The sequence below is a fragment of the Eutrema salsugineum genome, unplaced genomic scaffold (assembly GCF_000478725.1).
Source record: "Eutrema salsugineum unplaced genomic scaffold, Eutsalg1_0 scaffold_1, whole genome shotgun sequence".
In the NCBI taxonomy this organism is placed as follows: Eukaryota; Viridiplantae; Streptophyta; class Magnoliopsida; order Brassicales; family Brassicaceae; genus Eutrema; species Eutrema salsugineum.
This window is the reverse complement of record NW_006256909.1, coordinates 12,787,839-12,807,219: the sequence shown is the minus strand read 5'-3', so window position 1 is coordinate 12,807,219 and position 19,381 is coordinate 12,787,839. Positions and strand designations below refer to the sequence as shown.

Sequence of the window (19,381 nt, the reverse complement as noted above, 5' to 3'; positions counted from 1 at the left end):
TTATCCCAATTGTACCAGTTGTCCCAATACATTCCGGGTCCCAATTGTCCCAGTTGTCCCATTTATTTCAGTTAACCCAATTCAACTCAGTTATCCCAATTGTACCAGTTGTCCCATTTATTTCAGTTAACCCAATTCAACTCAGTTATCCCAATTGTACTAGTTGTCCCATTCCATTCAGTTAACCCAACTGTACCACTTGTCCCGTTCCATTCAGTTACCCGAATTGTACCGGTTTTCCCATTACATTCAGTTGCCCCAATTGTACCAGTTGTCCCTTTCCATTCAGTTAATCCAATTGTACCAGTTGTCCATTTCCATTCACTTAACATAGTTGTACCAGTTGTCCCATATCTCACTGATTCACTATACAAACCTACGATTCAACTCGATTCAACGGCAACAAGTTATATTTTAACATTCAGAAGACTAAATCGACATATATACGCCACTCTACTATCCAATGTGCAACCTAAAACGACCGGAATTGACAAATCGATAACTAAACCCTAATCCCCAAATTGTAGAAGAAGTTTACCTAATTACGAAATGACTTCAGAGAAACGAAATTTGAAGAACAAAACGGGTTCAGGGAAGGCCGGCGCACCGCGCCGAGCGCTAATAAACAAAAACGGATTCGAGATTGAGTCGAACAGATCGGATGATTTCTAGGGAGAATTTCGATTTCGGGTTTGATAAACGGTTCACAAGCATTCGGGTTTCTGAAACCAGATCGGTTTTGGTTTTACAATATCCATTTTCTCAATTTTTCGATTTTCAATAACAAACAAAAAAAATAATCAAGAATGCCATCTCCCGTTTTCATTAAGGGTATTTTCGGAATAACACATGCCTTATGGCACACAGACTCAAAGATGGCAGGGTAGATTTCTTTTTTCTCATTTATGGCTTTTCAGCCATTAAACCGAAGGTGAATGGTAGACATTGACTTGGTTCGACATTTTCCAGGAACACTGGCCAGAACTTTACTTTAATTAATCGTATAAAAAAAAATAGACGAAGGAACGTTGAATATTCCCGTCTCAGAGGGTTTGTATAAGGACTTGACTGGTTTAAACGCAGAGGTTGCGGTTGTGAGTGCGGGAGTTTGCGGAAGGGGACGATTACGGTTTTAAGCGTTATTCAGCTGTTTGTACGATTAGTTAAACTTTTTAAGGCAGATCTGTTTGCGGGACATTTTTGACTGGCAAATCAGCGTTTGTTTTAGCGGTTAAACATAAAATTACCAAAATAAATATCATAATTATAAAAACAGAAAACTATATTATTATGATTAATATCAAACTAGTTCAAAATAATTTATAAAAACTATAAATAAATACTAAATAATTATTTCAAAAACTAATAAATTTTATAATAATATGTTTTATTTCAATTATTGGGAACATCACCCAAAATTGTGTCTAATAATGTAATAGACTGAAAAAATTTTGCTCTAATAAGTGGATCTTCTAGATTTGTCTTATGTATGATATAAAATTTCTTCAATTGATATAATCGATTTTTTGCACGACCCCAACTCAAATCAACTCCAAATTGCTCATTAGTATTCTTCAAAATACGTTCTTTCTAGAGTGCACTAAAAAATCTAGGATATTTTTCTTGAGTTTGTTTTTCCACAATGATCCATTGAAGTAACGCACATATCATCTCGTTTGATCATGTAACTTTCTGAAGAACAAAAAAAAAATTATAACAAACAAATTTTGTAATTAATAAGATACATATTTATAATTTCTTTCTTTAAAAGTGGAAACAGAACAATTAATATAAATGAATTAAACCAAAGTATTATGGCACTTATGCTTGTATCTTAATTTTTTTAACTGATATGAAAGCCATGATTAGAGACTAGAACTTGATAGAAAAAGTGAAAGGTTAGGGTTTATATATATAGGAGAAAATTAGTAGGGTTAAAGTTTTATAATTGTTTTTAACGTGATTTTTTATTTTTTTTTAGCGTAATTTTTTTTTTACCCAACCGCTACCGCCCGCAACCGCAAACGCTGGCGGGAAGCAGCTTTTAGATTTCAGCGGTATAAAACGATACGGAGCGGTTTACAGTAATTTCTATAATTGTGATAAAACGCTATTAACCGCTACCAACCGTAAACGCAGCGTTTGCGGGTGATAACGGGTGAACCAATCAACACCTAAGTCATCTCTCTCATCTGGTCTCGTCGATGTATCCAAGATGTTTTCAAAGTAAACAACATTAATCTATTAACTATGACAATTGCGTATGTTATTTACAAATTCAATTATTGATAAATGGGAAATTTCCAGAAAAGTTAATGTTTTCTTTTAAACCAAAAAAAAATTGACAAATAACCCTGCTGTTTTTAAAACATAGTTTTCGTTTTGTCCTAAAGTTTGAATCCTTCCTATGAAACACTTTAGATTAGGATTTGATGTACAAAACCATCGAGCTCAGTGACTTGGGACATTTTCTCCACACGGAAAATCCTGACGAGATCAATCAAACATTCACAAGTTGGTTTACAATCAAAACTACTGATCTATCTACAATCTTTATCGAGACGATCAAATAAAAACAAACTACATTCGTGTGTTTTTTCACAATTACATGTAATGTAATGATCTTGTTCAGTGGAATTTCAAATTTACGGCAAACATCGGATTAAGAAAGTCCGGGAAATTGGATTCAACTGGATTAAACCGGAAAAACAGAATTTAAACCGAACGTGATCGGATTTAACCGTGTGAAAATCCTCCACTTCTTAACCAAGTTTGATCGGACCGGTCAAGACTGCTCCGGACTTTGTTGCTACTTGCAGATCAAAAGGATAAGAACAAATTTTCCCCAAATTTGAAAATTTCGATCATTTCTTATTAGCTTCTCTTACGGATGGATCTTACTTTCAGTCACAGATTTGTGAAGGTGAGACCGTTAGTATAATGACCTGACTAGGGGCTCCACTTGAGCTCTAAGAAAGGATAAATCAAGCCTAGGAGATGATATATGAAAGAGAAAATCACCTCTAAGGTACAAGATTCGGTGGTTGGTGACGATGATGGAACGTACAGAGAGAAAGATAAAGAAGAAGATAATTCTCAGATTACTTTTGGAAAAGATGCCAACGACAGTACATAAAGGTGACCTCACGTGGTCCAGAGTTTGACTAAAGAAATACCAGACGTAAATCGAAATAAACCGAAAGGAGATAAACCGGGATCCAAAGATCAAAACCGGATGATAGTTTATTGGTAATGAGATAATCCTATCTCAATACTCCCCTGTTGGGAAGATCCTTGTCCTCAAGGATGAAAAGTTGGATACTTGGCGATGAAGTCTTGGTAAAACTCCCACGTAGCTTGATCAGCTGGATACCCCTTCCACTTAACGAGTACCTTAGTGACTGCAGCATTGCGATGTTTAACCATCTTCTTTTCGAGCACCATTTCTGGTTCCTTAGCGGTGCCCAGGTCAAGTAAATACTGCGGTAAGGTAGGTACAGTAGAAGAGGGGTTAGGACAAAGCTTTAGCTGGCTCACATGGAAGACATTATGGATAGCAGCTCCAAGTGGGAGATCGAGCTTGTAAGCCACAGCACCGATACGTTCGATCACTGGAAATGGACCATAGAACCTGTGAGAGAGCTTATGAGGCACCTTCTTGGCCTTCAGTGAATGCTGACGATAAGGCTGCAATTTCAAATAGACAAAATCTCCGACCTTAAACTCGCGGGTAAAACGATGGGAATCCGCGTATTGCTTCATCCGGTTTTGAGCTCGAAGGAGGTGGAACTTCAGCATGTTTATAAGCTCTTCACGTTTCTGCAAATCGCGGTCGATAGTGGCGGAGGAGCTCTCACCCGGCAAGTAAGGGAGGTGGATAGGTGGTGACTGACCATAAACGATCTCAAAGGGTGTGCACTTAATAGAAGAGTGGTAAGTAGTATTATACCACCATTCTGCAAGTGGCAGCCATTGACTCCAAGAGTGAGGAGTCTCGGAGGTCATGCATCGGAGATAGGTCTCCAGCGTACGGTTGGTGATCTCCGTTTGCCCATCAGTCTGGAGATGGTAGGATGTCGAGAATCGGAGGTCAACACCATGGACCCGGAAGAGCTCACGCCACACCTCACTGAGAAAAGTGGGATCCCTGTTGCTGACAATATCCTGAGGCATTCCGTGCAGCTTAAAAACCTGATCAAGATAGAGATGCGCCACTTCGCGAGCCGTATAGGGATGTGACAAAGCCAAGAAATGAGCATTCTTGCTTAGCCGATCAACCACCACCAGTATACAATGCTTCCCAGAAGATGGAGGAAGACCCTCGACAAAATCCATACTGATGGACTCCCAAACGCCATTAGGGACCGGAAGAGGTTGAAGGAGACCAGGTTTGGCGGCTTGATCGTACTTATTACGCTGGCAAACGGAGCAGTTGCGAACGTAGTTTTGCACTTCAGTACTCATTCTCGGCCAGTAGAACAAGGATTTCACGCGATGTAAGGTTGCATCTCGGCCCGAGTGACCCCCGACAGCGGAATCATGGAGCCATCTCAAGATGTGGAGCTTGAGATCCACATTGTCTCCTACCACCAATTTCCCTTTTCGGCGAAGCTCATTGTTAACGAATGTGAACGAGGGGTGAGATCTCTTATCAGTCGTGAGTTCAGAGATAAGTTTGAGTAAATGAGGATCAGTGTTCCATACCGCTTTGAGAGAAGCATAGAAGTCCTAGTGAGCTTGAGAGAGTGTAATGCTGAGCAACTCCGAACCCGTGACCCTGGAAAGAGCATCTGCAGCTACATTCTCCTTCCCTTCCTTATACTGAATTTCGAATGAATATCCCATGAGCTTGGATAACCACATATGTTGGAATGGGGTTGTAACTTTCTGTTCGGTAAGGAACTTCAGACTCTTCTGATCTGTCCTGATGATGAAGGGACGATGAGTTAAATAAGCACTCCACGTTTGCACGGCGTGGACGACGGCCAATAGCTCCTTCTCGTAAACTGACAGGGCTTGGTGACGTGGACCCAAAGCTCGGCTTATGAAACAGATAGGGTGTTGGTCCTGCATAAGCACCGCGCCAATGCCCAAGTTCGAGGCATCAGTTTCCACAACGAACACCTTTTCGAAGTTAGGTAGAGCCAGTACTGGGGAGGACGTAAGAGAGGTTTTTAACTGCTGAAAAGCTTCTGCAGCTTCGGGATTCCACAAAAACCCATCCTTCTTGAGCAGAGTTGTCAGCGGACGAGCAACAACGCTGTACCCTCGGATAAAACGTCGGTAGTAGTTAGCGAGTCCCAAGAAGATACGGAGCTGTTTCTGCAAAGTAGGGACAGGCCAGTTCTCGATAGCTTTAATCTTACTAGGATCGGTACTGACGCCCTCTGCCGTGATGAAATGACCCAAATACTCAATCCTGGTGGCCGCAAAAGTGCATTTTGAGGGCTTCAGGTACAACTGTTGTTGCTGAAGGATGGAGAAGACCTCGGCGAGGTGTGACAAGTGATCATCCCAAGTAGCACTGTATACGACGATGTCGTCAAAGAAGACGAGAACGAACCGGCGAGCCACAGATTGGAAGATATGGTTCATCAGGCTTTGAAAGGTGCATGGAGCGTTCGTTAAGCCGAAGGGCATTACGACATATTCGTAATGGCCGGCGTGGGTCTTGAATGCGGTTTTGAAGACATCTTCAGGGGACATGTGGAGTTGATGGAAGCCTGAGCGAAAATCCAACTTAGAGAAGTATTTCGCACCCCCTAATTCATCGAGGAGATCTTCCAGAAGAGGAATTGGGTACTTATCCTTGATAGTCTGCTTGTTGAGACCCCTGTAGTCGACGCAGAGGCGCCAGGAGCCATCCTTTTTCTTGACGAGGACGACCAGAGAAGCGTAGGGGCTCGAACTACACTGGATGATGCCCTGCGTTAACATTTCTTGAACCATTTTATCGATCACGTCTTTCTGCAGAGATGAATACCGATAAGGACATTTGTTGATCGGATTAGCATCGGGGGTAAGGGTGATCCGGTGATCAAACCCCTCGCGAAATGGTGGGAGGCCAGAGGGTTCGTCAAAGAGGTCGTTGAACTTGTTCAACAGAGCCTTGAGAGCTGGGTCCTCGGAGAGTTCACTTGTGTCAGCTGAAATATGGGAGAACAGCGCCTGAGGGATTAGCTCATCCTGCCCCGAGGTCTCAGATACTTCCTGCAACTGGAGAAGGGCGATTTGTGGCTGTTGCTTCATCAGCTTATCAAGCTTATCACCTTTGATAACCTTACAACCTGATTTAGTAACTCCCCGGAGAACATGTTTGAGGCCGTTCACCGTGAACTCCATTCTGAGGTTTAGAAAATCCCACAAAATCGGACCAAGTGTACAAAGCCATTGTACCCCCAGAACAAAATCGCAGGTATCCAGCGGGATAGTACGGACTTCTGTGGTAAAGGTATAGCCTTGTACCTTCCAAGGGATAGTGCATTTGTATTTGGTCATCAGATTGTTCCCATTTGCAGCTACAACTGGCATGGGTCTCGTTTGCTCCAGTGGGCATCCCATCTCTTTTGCAGTGCGGAGATCGATGAAGTTATGGGTGCTTTCGGGATCTATGAGGATGTAAAGCTTCTTATTCCCGTACTGACCCACTACCCTCATGCAATTGAAAGTGTTCGATCCGTTGAGAGCATGCATTGAAATGGTGGGAGCATTATCCACTGGTTCATCCGATATTTCCTCAACAGTCAGCTGTCTGGCAAACTCTTCATCAGAGTCTGAATTCGCTTCTTCCTCACACTCCATAACGAAGATCTGCGAACGTTTATGCTTCAAATGATGACCGGGAGTGTATTGCTCATCACAAAACATACACAAACCTTTAGCACGGCGTTCCTGCATCTCCTGGTATGAAAACCGTTTGGGCTGCCTATCTGGTGAGGATTTAGGGATGTAGTTTGGTTTGGAGTTGGTATGCTTAGGCGGGGCAGGGAGAGGTAATATCGGTGAGGAATCCTGAAGGCTGTATTGCTGATTCCGCTGATTGGAATAAGAGGACTGTTTAGGAAATGGATTGAAGGAAGCTCTACTCTGCTTCACTGGTGTGTGAAGTAAAGATGATTCGTGCAGCTTGGCGATTCGAGCTGCTGCAGCCACAGATTTCACCTCAAACTGTCTCGTGTGGTAGGCGAGGTGTGGGTTCAAGTTGGATAAGAAGATACTAAGAGCATGGCTAGCTGGGATAGCTATTCGGGTGCGTAGACTCTCAAATTTTCTCAAGAAAACTTCCACCGTATCTGAGCCCTGGTGTAGACTCACGAGCTCCGCTAACGGATCGTCAAACAACGCACTGAAACGCGATGAGATCGCTACGACGTAGTCAGTCCAAGAGGGAAAGATACCATACCGTTCTACTAAGTAGTTATGGTGCCATTCGAGAGCGGCTCCAGAGAGGTGCAACGCGGCGAGTCGAACCTTCAGATCCGCTGGCGTGCCGTCTAGATCGAAGAACTGTTCACACCGATAGATCCATCCTCGAAGATCCGATCCGTCGAACCCCGGAAATCCAACTTTGGTGAGTCGCGAAGCCAGACCATTCGGTAGTGTAGCAGATCTGTCTCTGTTCAGATTTATTCCGGCGAATCCGCCTTCGACCCCACTCGGACCCTGAGGATCCGGTAACTGGACCATCCTCGCAGGGAGGACTCCAACTGGAGGTGAAGAGCCGTCGACCCCACTCAGACCCTGAGGATCTGGTAACTGGATCATCCTCGCAGAAAGGACTCCAACTGGAGGTGACAGGTCGGCACCGCACTTATCCCGCTCCACCCCACTCAGATCTGGCGGATCTGGTAACTGGAACGTCCCTTGTGAGAGGACTCCAACAGGGGGTGCAGAGCTTGAACACGGATGCGATGGATTGAGCTGCGATGCTGGAGCTCTGTGAGAGAAATAGCCCATGATCATCGTCTCGAGCTTGCTGAAGCGAGCTTCCAGCTGATCGGCATGGATCTGCTGAGCTTCGAACCGTTTTTCTTGCTGCAGCTGCGGATCCTCCGGAGGATCACTCGTAACTGGGACCGCCATAGCTTGTTTCTCCTTTTTTTTTGTTTCGACCATTGTTCTTCGTTTTCCCAGAGATTGAGCTGGGCTCTGATATCAATGAGACCGTTAGTATAATGACCTGACTAGGGGCTCCACTTGAGCTCTAAGAAAGGATAAATCAAGCCTAGGAGATGATATATGAAAGAGAAAATCACCTCTAAGGTACAAGATTCGGTGGTTGGTGACGATGATGGAACGTACAGAGAGAAAGATAAAGAAGAAGATAATTCTCAGATTACTTTTGGAAAAGATGCCAACGGCAGTACATAAAGGTGACCTCACGTAGTCCAGAGTTTGACTAAAGAAATACCAGACGTAAATCGAAATAAACCGAAAGGAGATAAACCGGGATCCAAAGATCAAAACCGGATAATAGTTTATTGGTAATGAGATAATCCTATCTCAGAAGGTTAATGGAATCAATATGCACATCGCCGAGAAAAGTCCCTCCGTCGCCGGGAACGGTGCTTTTGACGGGGCTTTACGACGTCCGGTGATACTCTTTCTCCACGGATTCCCGGAGCTCTGGTACACGTGGCGACACCAGATGGTGGCACTCTCTTCGTTAGGTTACCGGACAATCGCGCCGGACCTACGCGGATACGGCGACACCGAGGCACCAGAGAGCGTGGACGCGTACACAAGTCTACACGTGGTCGGAGATCTGATTGGATTGATCGACGCGGTGGTCGGAGATCGTGAGAAGGTGTTCGTGGTGGGACACGATTGGGGCGCAATTATCGCCTGGAATCTCTGTCTTCTTCGACCGGATAGAGTCAAGGCTCTGGTCAACATGAGTGTGGTGTTCGATCCTTGGAATCCAAAGAGGAAACCGATCTCGACCTTTAGATCATTCTACGGCGATGACTACTACATCTGCAGATTTCAGGTCCATCTTTCTTCATCTCAATAAATTTGAAGCGACTCTAATGAATCTCTCAGTAGAAAGAGTAGATTGTTGATAGCTTGTTGATATTGTAGTAGTGATCTTTTGAGCATTGATAATGTTGGACATGTTTGAAGAAAAAGATCAATGTTGCTGAAAATCTGAATAGACTCTAATGAATCTCTCAGTAGAACTCAGTAGTTTGTTGATATTGTAGTAGTAACCTTTGAGTATTGATAATGGTGGACATGTTTGAAGAAGAGATCAGTGTTGCTGAAAATCTGCTTGAATTCATCTTTTGGCTGTAGTGTTTGTTTGTGACTTAGGTTGAAACATGGAACTGATCATATTCACAGGCCAAACATTAGCTTACCAGTATTAGAGTTATGGATTAAATTTACTGACCCTGAATGAACTTTTTTGCTAGTTTGTTTGCGATTGAAAGTTGTCATCAAGATTCGTCTGTGTAGTGTAAGCGAATAAATAGGCATTGGACTGTTTTGTTTGAGATGAGATGTTGTGTATTGTCAGTTTCCGTGTAGCTGTTATTAATCAGAAGAATGGGTTTACATTGCAGGAATATGGGGAAATAGAGGCAGAATTCGCTAAAGTTGGCACAGAACGAGTTCTCTTGGAGCTCTTAACGTATCGTAATCCTGGTCCAATACTCTTACCTAAAGGAAAAAGCTATGACGATCCTGTTTCACTGCCCTCTTGGCTAACTGAGTATGATGTCAAATATTACGTTTCCAAGTACGAGAAGTGTGGCTTCACTGGACCATTAAACTACTACCGAAATATGGACCGGTATGTTTCCTGTAATTCTCAAACTACTCATCTGTCCTATATACGCCCTATTGAACTTGCTTGAATACATTCATTGGCATGTATAGCTTTCGGGTTGCGTTACTCTAATTCATTTTGTCTGCCTTAACTCTTAAGTGCTTTAGCTATAGTCTTCGTGTGTTAGGAATCTCATCATCTGAGAAACTGCCTCACTTTCAAACCCTGAAAAAGCCTAAATCATCGTCTGTGTTCGTATTATTATTCAGAAGAAAACCTTTTTGATCAAATGGAGAATTGATTTGTCGTAAGTATTCTTGTGGTTCTAAAGCCATTCTTACAAATGTGTGTAATCCAGTAGAACCTCTGTGATTGTGTGTTTTGTAAACCTTGGGTGATTATGAACTTTGATTCAGATTTCGAATCCATGTAGCCATGTTTTCAGATGTAAAATTGGGATCAAGATCTCTAATCTCGATTCTTTTTCTTGTTAATTTTTGTTTTTCCTGTGCGTCACTCACTCTCTGCATTGCTCTTTGCAGAACATGGGAGCTGATGGGGCCACTCTCAAAGGCGCAGGTGAAAGTTCCGGTTAAGTTCATAATCGGCGACCAAGACTTGACGTATCACAACCCAGGTACCAAGAAGTACATCCAAGAAGGCCGGTTTAAGAGCCACGTACCGTTGTTGGACGAAGTTGTGGTAATGAAAGGCGTTGGTCATTTTCTCCATGAGGAAAGGCCTGACGAGATAAGTAAACACATCCACGACTATTTTCTCACTTTTTAGAGCCATTTATAATTGTATTTAGGAATCATATATTCCACAATAAAGCGGTTGTATAGCGAAGCGTGATAACGACATTTTTGTGATCCTGGCTATGAGATTGTCAAATGCCATTTAGTTACGATAAATTGATTTTACACCACCAAATTTTACTCAGCTTCAAGCAAAACCTAAGAAAAGTGATAACCGGTAACTCAAGTCGGGTTATAACTTGACCGTGGCCGGTTACCTGCACCGAGCCAACCCCGGCGAGCAGTTTGTTCATCGAGAAACAAATCATCAGTACAACGGGAAGCGGCGTGAGCTCCTACGATGAGCAGACCAATGACCAGCGGAACCAGAGCGTTTTCGCCAACGTCTGTATACACCAACGCCAAAACCGTCACCGAGCTGAGTAAACCAGTGAGTAAACCAAGGACGATCCGGTCATCCACTTCTTTCTCCGAATTCACAATCGGACCGTTGGTGTCTCGCGAGAAATAGAGGAGGATCCAGGCGGTGAAGAGGACGAAAAAGACGACCATAGAGATCGGGTGGTAAAGCAAGCGGAGGAAAACAGTGGCGAGGACGGCGAGAGCGTAGTTTGCGCGGAAATAAGAGAGGTTTCGCCTTAGTTGCGCCATGGCCTCGATGAATCCGCGAGGGAGAGAGATCGCCGACAGATCAAGAAGCTCTCGCCATGGACGGAGCTTCGTGATCATCGATAGCGTCGTCTGCTTGGCGCGTGCACTCAACCTCCCGATGATTGTGTTGGAAGTGGAAGGAGCTACTTCTTCACCATCCATAACTGTACGATACGACGGAGGCTTTTGATTTTATTGGGTTGGACTTGTGTCCGTTCGGATGACAAAGACAAACCCTTTGGATTTTGGAAGAGAGACTGAGAGAGAGTCTTTTAGAGCAAGCTTATTAGAGAAATTGGAGAAATTGATGTGGGTTTATTGAAGAATATTAAAATAATAAAAAGAAGTACTATGATTTAGACCTGGAACGGAGTCGGATATTCGGACTTTTCAAGGTATCCGGATCTGGATCCGGATCCACCGGATAATCAGTTTTACTATCCGGATTCGGATCCGAAAATTTTGGATATCCGGAAACCGGATATCCGGTTTGAACCAAATATTTACGGATATCCGACCGAATATCCGGTTTTGTTGATTTAAAAAAAAAATCTTTAATTTTTAAAAATTATAATAAGATAACATAGATAATTAAAATGTATCATCGCAACTTACAAATAGCAAAAACTAAAAAACATTCAAGTAACATTCAAATAGCATAAAGTTTAAGAGTTTACATAATAAAAGAGAAAATAGTAATAGAGAAGTTAATTTATCTTCATTTCCATATGCTATCTATTTTTATGTTCTTATCTTACAATCTAAAATAGAAAAGTATCACATAATATGAATTTCAATCATATGTAAAAGAATTAAACCAAAAACAATTCTAAAGTTAATTTTAAAAAATAAATAAATATTATTAAAAATAAATAAATATTTAACAAACGGATAACAGATATCTGGTTTCCAAATTTTCTATTATCCGGATCCGTATCCAAAATAAACGAATACTTAATTTTACTATCCAAATCCGGATCCGAACTATACGGATATTTGATTTTTACGGATCGGATAGGACCAGATACCAGATCGGATACCGGATACCGGATAATAATCTCAGCCCTACAAATATGATTGTAGAAAAGGAAGTATTCTAATATTAAAATATTAGAAAAACCCATGTTGTCACTGTGATTGGTATAAAGTAAGAAGACGACGAGAAAATAGGAGAGAGAGAATGCTTGAACCAATCATGGTTTGTCACATTTAAATAAAAATCGATCCCTAAATAAGGATGATCATTGTGTTTAGACCTCTTTTTTAATTAAAAAAACTTATTAAATGTTAAGAAATCCAATAAAAAACTATTGATAAACATGATTTTAGAACATGTGCAACAAGATCTTTAACCCAGTTTTTTAAGGGATTTTTTAATAAAACTAAATAAAAAATAATTTAAACTAAGAGACGTTTTCTAATTAAGAGACATAAAAACGTCTTTTAGAGGAATTGTGTCAATCTATTATAGTATTTGTGAAGTGAATTGAGCTGTGGTTTAACGCACAGATTTTTGTGTCGCTTTGATTAATGAAATTCTTATGTTCTGATTGGTCAGCTGATGTTATGTTCTGATTGGTCAGCTGATGTTATGTTCTGATTGGTTGGTGTTAAAATCCTTATGTTCTGATTGGTATGTTATGTTCTGATTGGTTGTGTAATTAATTATTATTTTTCTGTCGTTTTGGTTGAATGTGTTAAATTACATTTATGCCATTAATGAAAATACTGTATTTTGATTGGTCTATTTTATTTAATTATTTTAATATTTTAGAAACAAACAAAATTGAATCTTTAGAAAAATAGCTCAAACCCATATTTTTGGTCCTATTTATGTAATTACTTAAATATTCTTAATTAAAATTTTCTATTCTGATTAGTCTATTTTATTTGATTATTCTATTTTGTAAGAAAACAGTATAAACCTATTTTTTGGTCAAACAATATAATAAATACTTATCGACTGATTCATTAGAAAAAAAAAAACACAAGCTCTGTTGGTTAGTGTCTTGAATTCTTATCCCATGAGTAGCAGGTTCGAATTCTGTTACTTAATTTTATCGTGTTTATTTTTTTTAATAGATTTTTATGCTATTTTTTAGAGAATTTTTACTTATTAAAAAAGAATTTTTATGTCAAAAATGATTTTTTTTTTTTCAAAAATCAGAAAAGATATTTTGCTTTTCGTTTAAGTCAATCTTTTAGAAGTGGAATGATAAAGTCGTATCTATGATTATATGATTATCTGATTATAGAAAAATAACAAAAACAAATTTGGAATAATCAAAAAAGAATATTCTCTATATGGAGAATTATCCAATGCAAAAATAAAGAAATAATTGCTTATACCCTACCATACTTTTCATATAAATACTTTGTGTGTCTGCTCATATTCATTAGTTTTTTTTTACACTATGTTTTAGGTTTAAGGCGATTGGTTACTTTGTTTTTTTTATTTTTTAAATTATTTTTGTGATATTTGATATGTTACTTTACTTGCATATTAATCTTACTACCTGTTCTTCTAGATGTGGTACTTTGAATCTATTAAAACTTCATGGCATATTGTTAGGTAATTTCTCTTATAGTGTTATTTGACTATTTAATTGGTGAGTTTTTATTATTGTTGTTAATCAGACGATTGTCTAATTCATTAACTTTAACAATGATTATTTGATTGTTCGATGTGTTCTTCAAGTTGTAAAATACATAAAACCGATTTTCATATAATCAAAAAGGAAAATATTTGATTGTATTGGTAATCACAAATCATCATTAAAAAAACATAAACCCTAATTCTTTTAGTATAAATATGTTGTGTCTCCTTTCTCTCATATTGGTTACTTTTTTTTGTTTTTGTTCTTGACTCAAGTCGATTTCTTTTCTTTTCCTATTCTTTCTTTTAGAGTTTTGTGCAATTTTCAATGGTCTTATGTGCACTAATCTAACGGTGTGTTTTTCTAGGTATGGTACTTTGAATCCAACATGATAGGAGAAGAGTTGGCAGGCAGCGGAAAGTGTTATCGGTTAGTTGAGTTTTCTCTATTTGTAATGTGATTTTTTTAAATTGTTTTGACATATCTAATCAGTTGATCAAGTCTTCGCCCTACCCTAAATTCTATTTTTTTAGTTATTTGATTATATTCTTTTAGTTTGAAATGTTGAGTGTATGATTGTTGCTGTAGTTTAAAATCTAATTAACAAAGGATTGTAGTTCCTAATAAAAAACAAGAAACATTTGGTAATATATAGAACTGTTATAATCAAAAATAAATAAATAAACGCCTAAACCGTATATAGTTTTCTGTATAATTACTTTGAGTCTCTGCCCATATTAGTTAAGTGCTTTTTCAACGTTTTTGATCTATGGTTTGTTTCATGATATGAAATTCTTTTGTTTTATATATGTTATTTGTTTTTTTTTAGTTTCTGTTTTCGTACATTTGTTTTAGGTTTAATTTCTATTATTGTTCTTTTTTTGTGTGAACTATATCTATTAATGTTCTTGATTGCTTTTTTCAAAATGTTTTTATTTTGTTGATAATGATGTGTTTTGCATATTTTTTTATCTCTTGGTTTTGTTATTGGACATCTTCAATCAACATGGTACATTTCAAATTCTTTTTTTTTGTTAATTTGTTTTATGCGTTTTCTTCTTTTTTGTCTTTTTGTTTGTTTAGTGAATCAATTAGTTTGGTGTTTTTTTGTTAATTCACGTATCTTTTTTTTGGTTTTTTTTTGTTTTGTTTTCATTTATATGCTTTTGTACCTAGACTATTCTCATGATTAGAATCTATCTTTGTCGTCGTCAGAGCTACAACTCTTCTGTTTCGACGAGGATCCTTCTCTGCTCTATAGCATCAGTGGAGACAGTAATAGAGACAATAATAGAGACAATAATAGAGACAAGTAGTCTTCTTCTTGCAACGAGCTAAGATTCTTGCAATCTGTCACCACTACTCGGTCTTCCCTTTCCTATCTTGATCATGTATTTTTCACCACTACAAGGATGTCTCCAATCACAATATCAAAAACTTTCTTTGGTGTTAGGGGTTTTTCAGAATCTTCACAATTCCTTAAGTAGTATGTCTATGGAAATCTGTCACAATACCATCTTCGTCTCTTTCTCTCATATTTTTGTTTTCAGAGGTAAATGCAACAAGCTTCTTCAACAACAATACCAAGTTCTTCTCAAATCCAGAAAAAGGTAAATGACTAAATTCAATGATTAAACCCATGTTTTAATTGAAAGATTTCTTTTAGAAATATGTCTATCGAAATATGTCATATGATGTTAAACGGAGGTCTTTGTTAATCTCATTTATGATTGTCATGGTTTTTTTAGGGTATCAACGTGTATGATACTGGAAACCCTCTTTTTATGGAATATTCGTTAGATTATGTAATCTTGGTTCGTTGATAGATACTTAGGTTCTTGCTTTATAGAGTAAATCATTTTTTTTTGGCTAAGATTAAATTTGTAATCCGGGCGAGTCTCATTCCTTGAAACCCTACAAGCATCATAACAGACGACTACAAAGCCTGAAAGACTCTCCTCTTTGATGTTCAGTCAAACATGCTTTTGTTAGCTCAGCTTCCTCTCATCTGACCCTCCGTGCGGTAATTACTAAGCACAATCAACCCCCGCAACTTAGAAAAAGCTAATAATAGTTGCCTTTTATGTAGATCATTCACATGCAGGATTTTTAAAATTTGCGCAGATCAAAAAGGATAATCATCACTCATTGAATTCATAAGAATCAATTTATTATGGTTTGTGTGCATCTGTTATGTTCTTTGAATATTAATCTCAATTTATTTTTCTTAAACTGATTCTAAGATTTTAGTTTTATTGGTCAGTTTGTTTGAGCTGCAGTGAATGCAAATCGTATTATGGTGAATTGGGAATCTATTATACGTTGGTAGTTACCTCTTCAGTTATATCATATAAGTCTTTCTTGGAACATGCAACACATAAGAAGGTATCTAAAATTTATCGTATGTCTTATTTTGTTCACATGTCAGATATTGGAGCATTTTTATTCAGTTGCCTTTTTCCTTTTTGTAGGTTTGTGTGTTCTATTTTGGTTCTCTCAACTTTTAATACGGTCTGTAAAGGTCTCTTAACTACGCTTCTAACATTACCCTATTTAAAATGTTTTCATATTATATCCAGCTTTCTTTTATGTGTTCTTACATGCCGCTAATGTCATTTTTCAAATACAAAAGAACGAGTGACACAAGCGTACCAACTAATGAAAAACTTCCATCTTGATAGCTTTTCACCAGCACATATACGATACTATCTGGAGCTATCCTTATAAATCTGAAGATTCTCTTTTCTTTCACCTTCCATTGATATTTGACTGTTTAGTTTATAAATTTCATTCATTAAGCTTAGGTGGTAAAGAGTAAAAAGTTATAAAGGACCGTTTAACCATGTTGCTGTAACTTTTTAGAAACTTGAAAAAGAGTTATTTCAAAGATAACATTATATGCACTTTCGTTTTGTTTTTCAATTATCATGTTCATGTTGTTTTAACTGTGATTGCCAAATTGAATTACTGAATTCGTTGACACTCTAATATGGTTTCTGACAATGTTAATATTATCAGGAGAAGAGAAGCTGTATGAGGAGATTCTGGAGATGATAAAAGGAATTAATAAGCCGAGAGGAACGGGAGCGTTACTGATGGCTTATTAATTTACTGATTAAGTTAATCATAAACAATATCATCATCATACACGATCAAGTTCAAGAATAAGAGATAGACGTTTCTGATGGACGTTAATATTTTAAATATAATGATGTATGATAATGTGACATCATCCCCAAAAATACTCAGCAAGACATTGCTTCTTGCGGATGAGCCAGCGACAATATTGGACAAAAGAGTGTTGGTGGGTCAAAATCTTAGGAAAATTAACAATACTAAGAGGAAAAGAAGAAGTTGGGGAATACAGGGATGCTAAAAACAAGTCAAAGACAATGAAAAAGGGTAAATATGAGACAAAAAAAAAATCAAAAGATAAAGAAGATAAAGCAAATGGAGAAGATATAGAAGATGAAGAAGATGTGGGCGGAATAAGCATGAATATGATAAAAAGAAAAATCCAAAATAAGATTACGAAATTAAAACCAAAAGAAAAGGAAGAAGAATTCTAAAAAAATAAAGAGGATAAAGAAGAAGAAGTAGAAGTCGAAGTCAACAAAGAGAAAGATGAAAAAATGAAAGATAAAGAAGAGATGATGAAGAATTCGGAAAATTCATATACAAAAACGTAGAAGATAAGGAAGGAGACTAGAAAACGATGAAGATTAAAAAAAAGAAAAAAAAAGTATAAAGACGAAGAGGAGGATAAAGAAATTAGAAAATATGAGTACAAAGACAGTGAAAATGAGGAAGGATACCAGAAGTATGAAAATGTTAAGATGAGAAAGGAGAGTAAGAAAAACCAAAAAATAATAATAAGAGAAATATGATGAATTAAGAAGCAGATGCATGGCAAAAATAACAAAGTGTAATATAGATAAGAAGATGAGGAAGTTAAAAGAGAATAAGAAAACTGAGTAATGATGAAGAAAAAAAAGTATAAGAAGAATAAATTTATAAGAGAATGTAGAAAAAAGTAGAAGAAGGTGATGATGAAGAATATTTTAAATAAGGAAAGAAAATATATAAAAAAAAAAGAGGAGGATAAAAAAATTAGAAAAATAAAACAAAAGAAAAAGTCTGGGAGATGAGTCTGGTAAAAAAAAGTCAAAGACGATGAAAAAATGCAAATACAAGAAAGAAGAAAAATCAAAACACAGAGAAGAGGAAGTACGTGAAAACGAAGTAGAAGAGGAAAAAGACATAGATGAGATAAGAAAAGGTAACAGAAAGAATGCAAATCGGAAACAGAAGATGTGGAAAAATCAAAAGAAAAAATAAGATAAAGTATGAGAATGTGACGATGAGAAATGACGGTAAGAAAAATCATGAATAAGATAGATAGTACAAAATAACAAAAAATGAATAAAGGTAAAAAGACGAGGAAGTTAAAGAATCTGAAGAAAAAAGAAGTAGTAGAAGAACAAAAATATAGAAGTTGACTTAGAAATAGAAAAATGTGAAGATTATGAATTCAAATTTAAATAAAACAATAGATATGAAGAAGAAATGAAGTAAATTTTAGGGAAAAGAAGTTTGAGATATGAGGATGGAGACGATGAAAAAGAAGAACCAAAATATGAGTTAAAATGTGGTTTAGTATTTACTTTGTTTGGTGATTGCGATATTTTTTTTTTAAATTATTATATTGTATTAGTGATTCCAAACTCTGATATTAGTAAATTAAAAGAACTATTTTATATTTATTGGAATTACATGAGTATACAATGAAAACTAATATATATACTCATTTAGTTTTATCATATTTATAATTCCATATTTTATTTTAAACAAATATACATTTGGTTATAATGATAATTTTGGATCAAAAATGTAGATTTATAAAAATATAGAAAGCTTGATGTCTGCGCAGTCAACAACCATATGATACCTCTCTTTCGAATTTGATTGGTGCGAAATGGATTATGTTATTTCTAATTTTTTTCAAACTAAAAAAATGATAAAAAGATTTTAAAGATTTAAATGATTTAAGTCCGCACGTCGATAATGATATTGACAGTATTTTATATATACAATAACCTTTAAATATGTATGTGTCTCTTAAACTTTCAGGATTTGGAACAAGTTGAACATGACAGAGACGCAAGTCGGAACAAGCACAAAAAGGACCCCTGAACAAGATCGTTTGATTATGATGGAGTTTCCCTTTTTTTTATCTTCAATTTGCATGCAACAATACTTAATGGAGTTATGTCCTCATAGTTGATAACACCGTATTCTGACCACTTTTATGGATCGTTTTGAAATACTTTTTCTATGTTTTTAATTGCTTTTAAGTACTTTTATCACGTTTTTCTAGTATTTGTAGTTCCAAGACTCTTTTCAGGTAACTTAGGGAAAATCTTAACAAAATGGATAGAAAACCAGATTTCAGCTCAGAGTCAAACCGTCAGAAGTTCACCCCTGATTGAAGGCCTTCTCACCGTCTGATCCAGCTCAAATTTGGAGACCTTAAAGATGGAAGTATCAGCTTTCCAGTTCACTTTACAGATTGGCAATCCAACGGTTCAATCAAAAGATACGCGAAG

General features: G+C 37.5%; 2 protein-coding genes across 2 annotated transcripts; one reads left to right on the top strand and one right to left on the bottom strand.

Moving 5' to 3' along the window:
• The first annotated feature begins 2,817 nt into the window (after positions 1-2,817).
• Positions 2,818-10,693, top strand: LOC18028882 (epoxide hydrolase A). The gene is made up of 4 exons (XM_006414521.2): positions 2,818-2,923; positions 8,510-8,989; positions 9,564-9,793; positions 10,312-10,693. Exons 1-4 carry the CDS (start codon positions 2,891-2,893, stop codon positions 10,556-10,558), a joined length of 990 nt encoding a protein of 329 aa, XP_006414584.2. The 5' UTR covers positions 2,818-2,890; the 3' UTR covers positions 10,559-10,693.
• On the bottom strand, positions 10,689-11,460 carry LOC18028883 (PRA1 family protein E). Its single transcript, XM_006414522.2, has one exon. It carries the CDS (start codon positions 11,338-11,340, stop codon positions 10,750-10,752), a length of 591 nt encoding a protein of 196 aa, XP_006414585.1. The 5' UTR covers positions 11,341-11,460; the 3' UTR covers positions 10,689-10,749.
• Between the last annotated feature and the right edge of the window lie 7,921 nt (positions 11,461-19,381).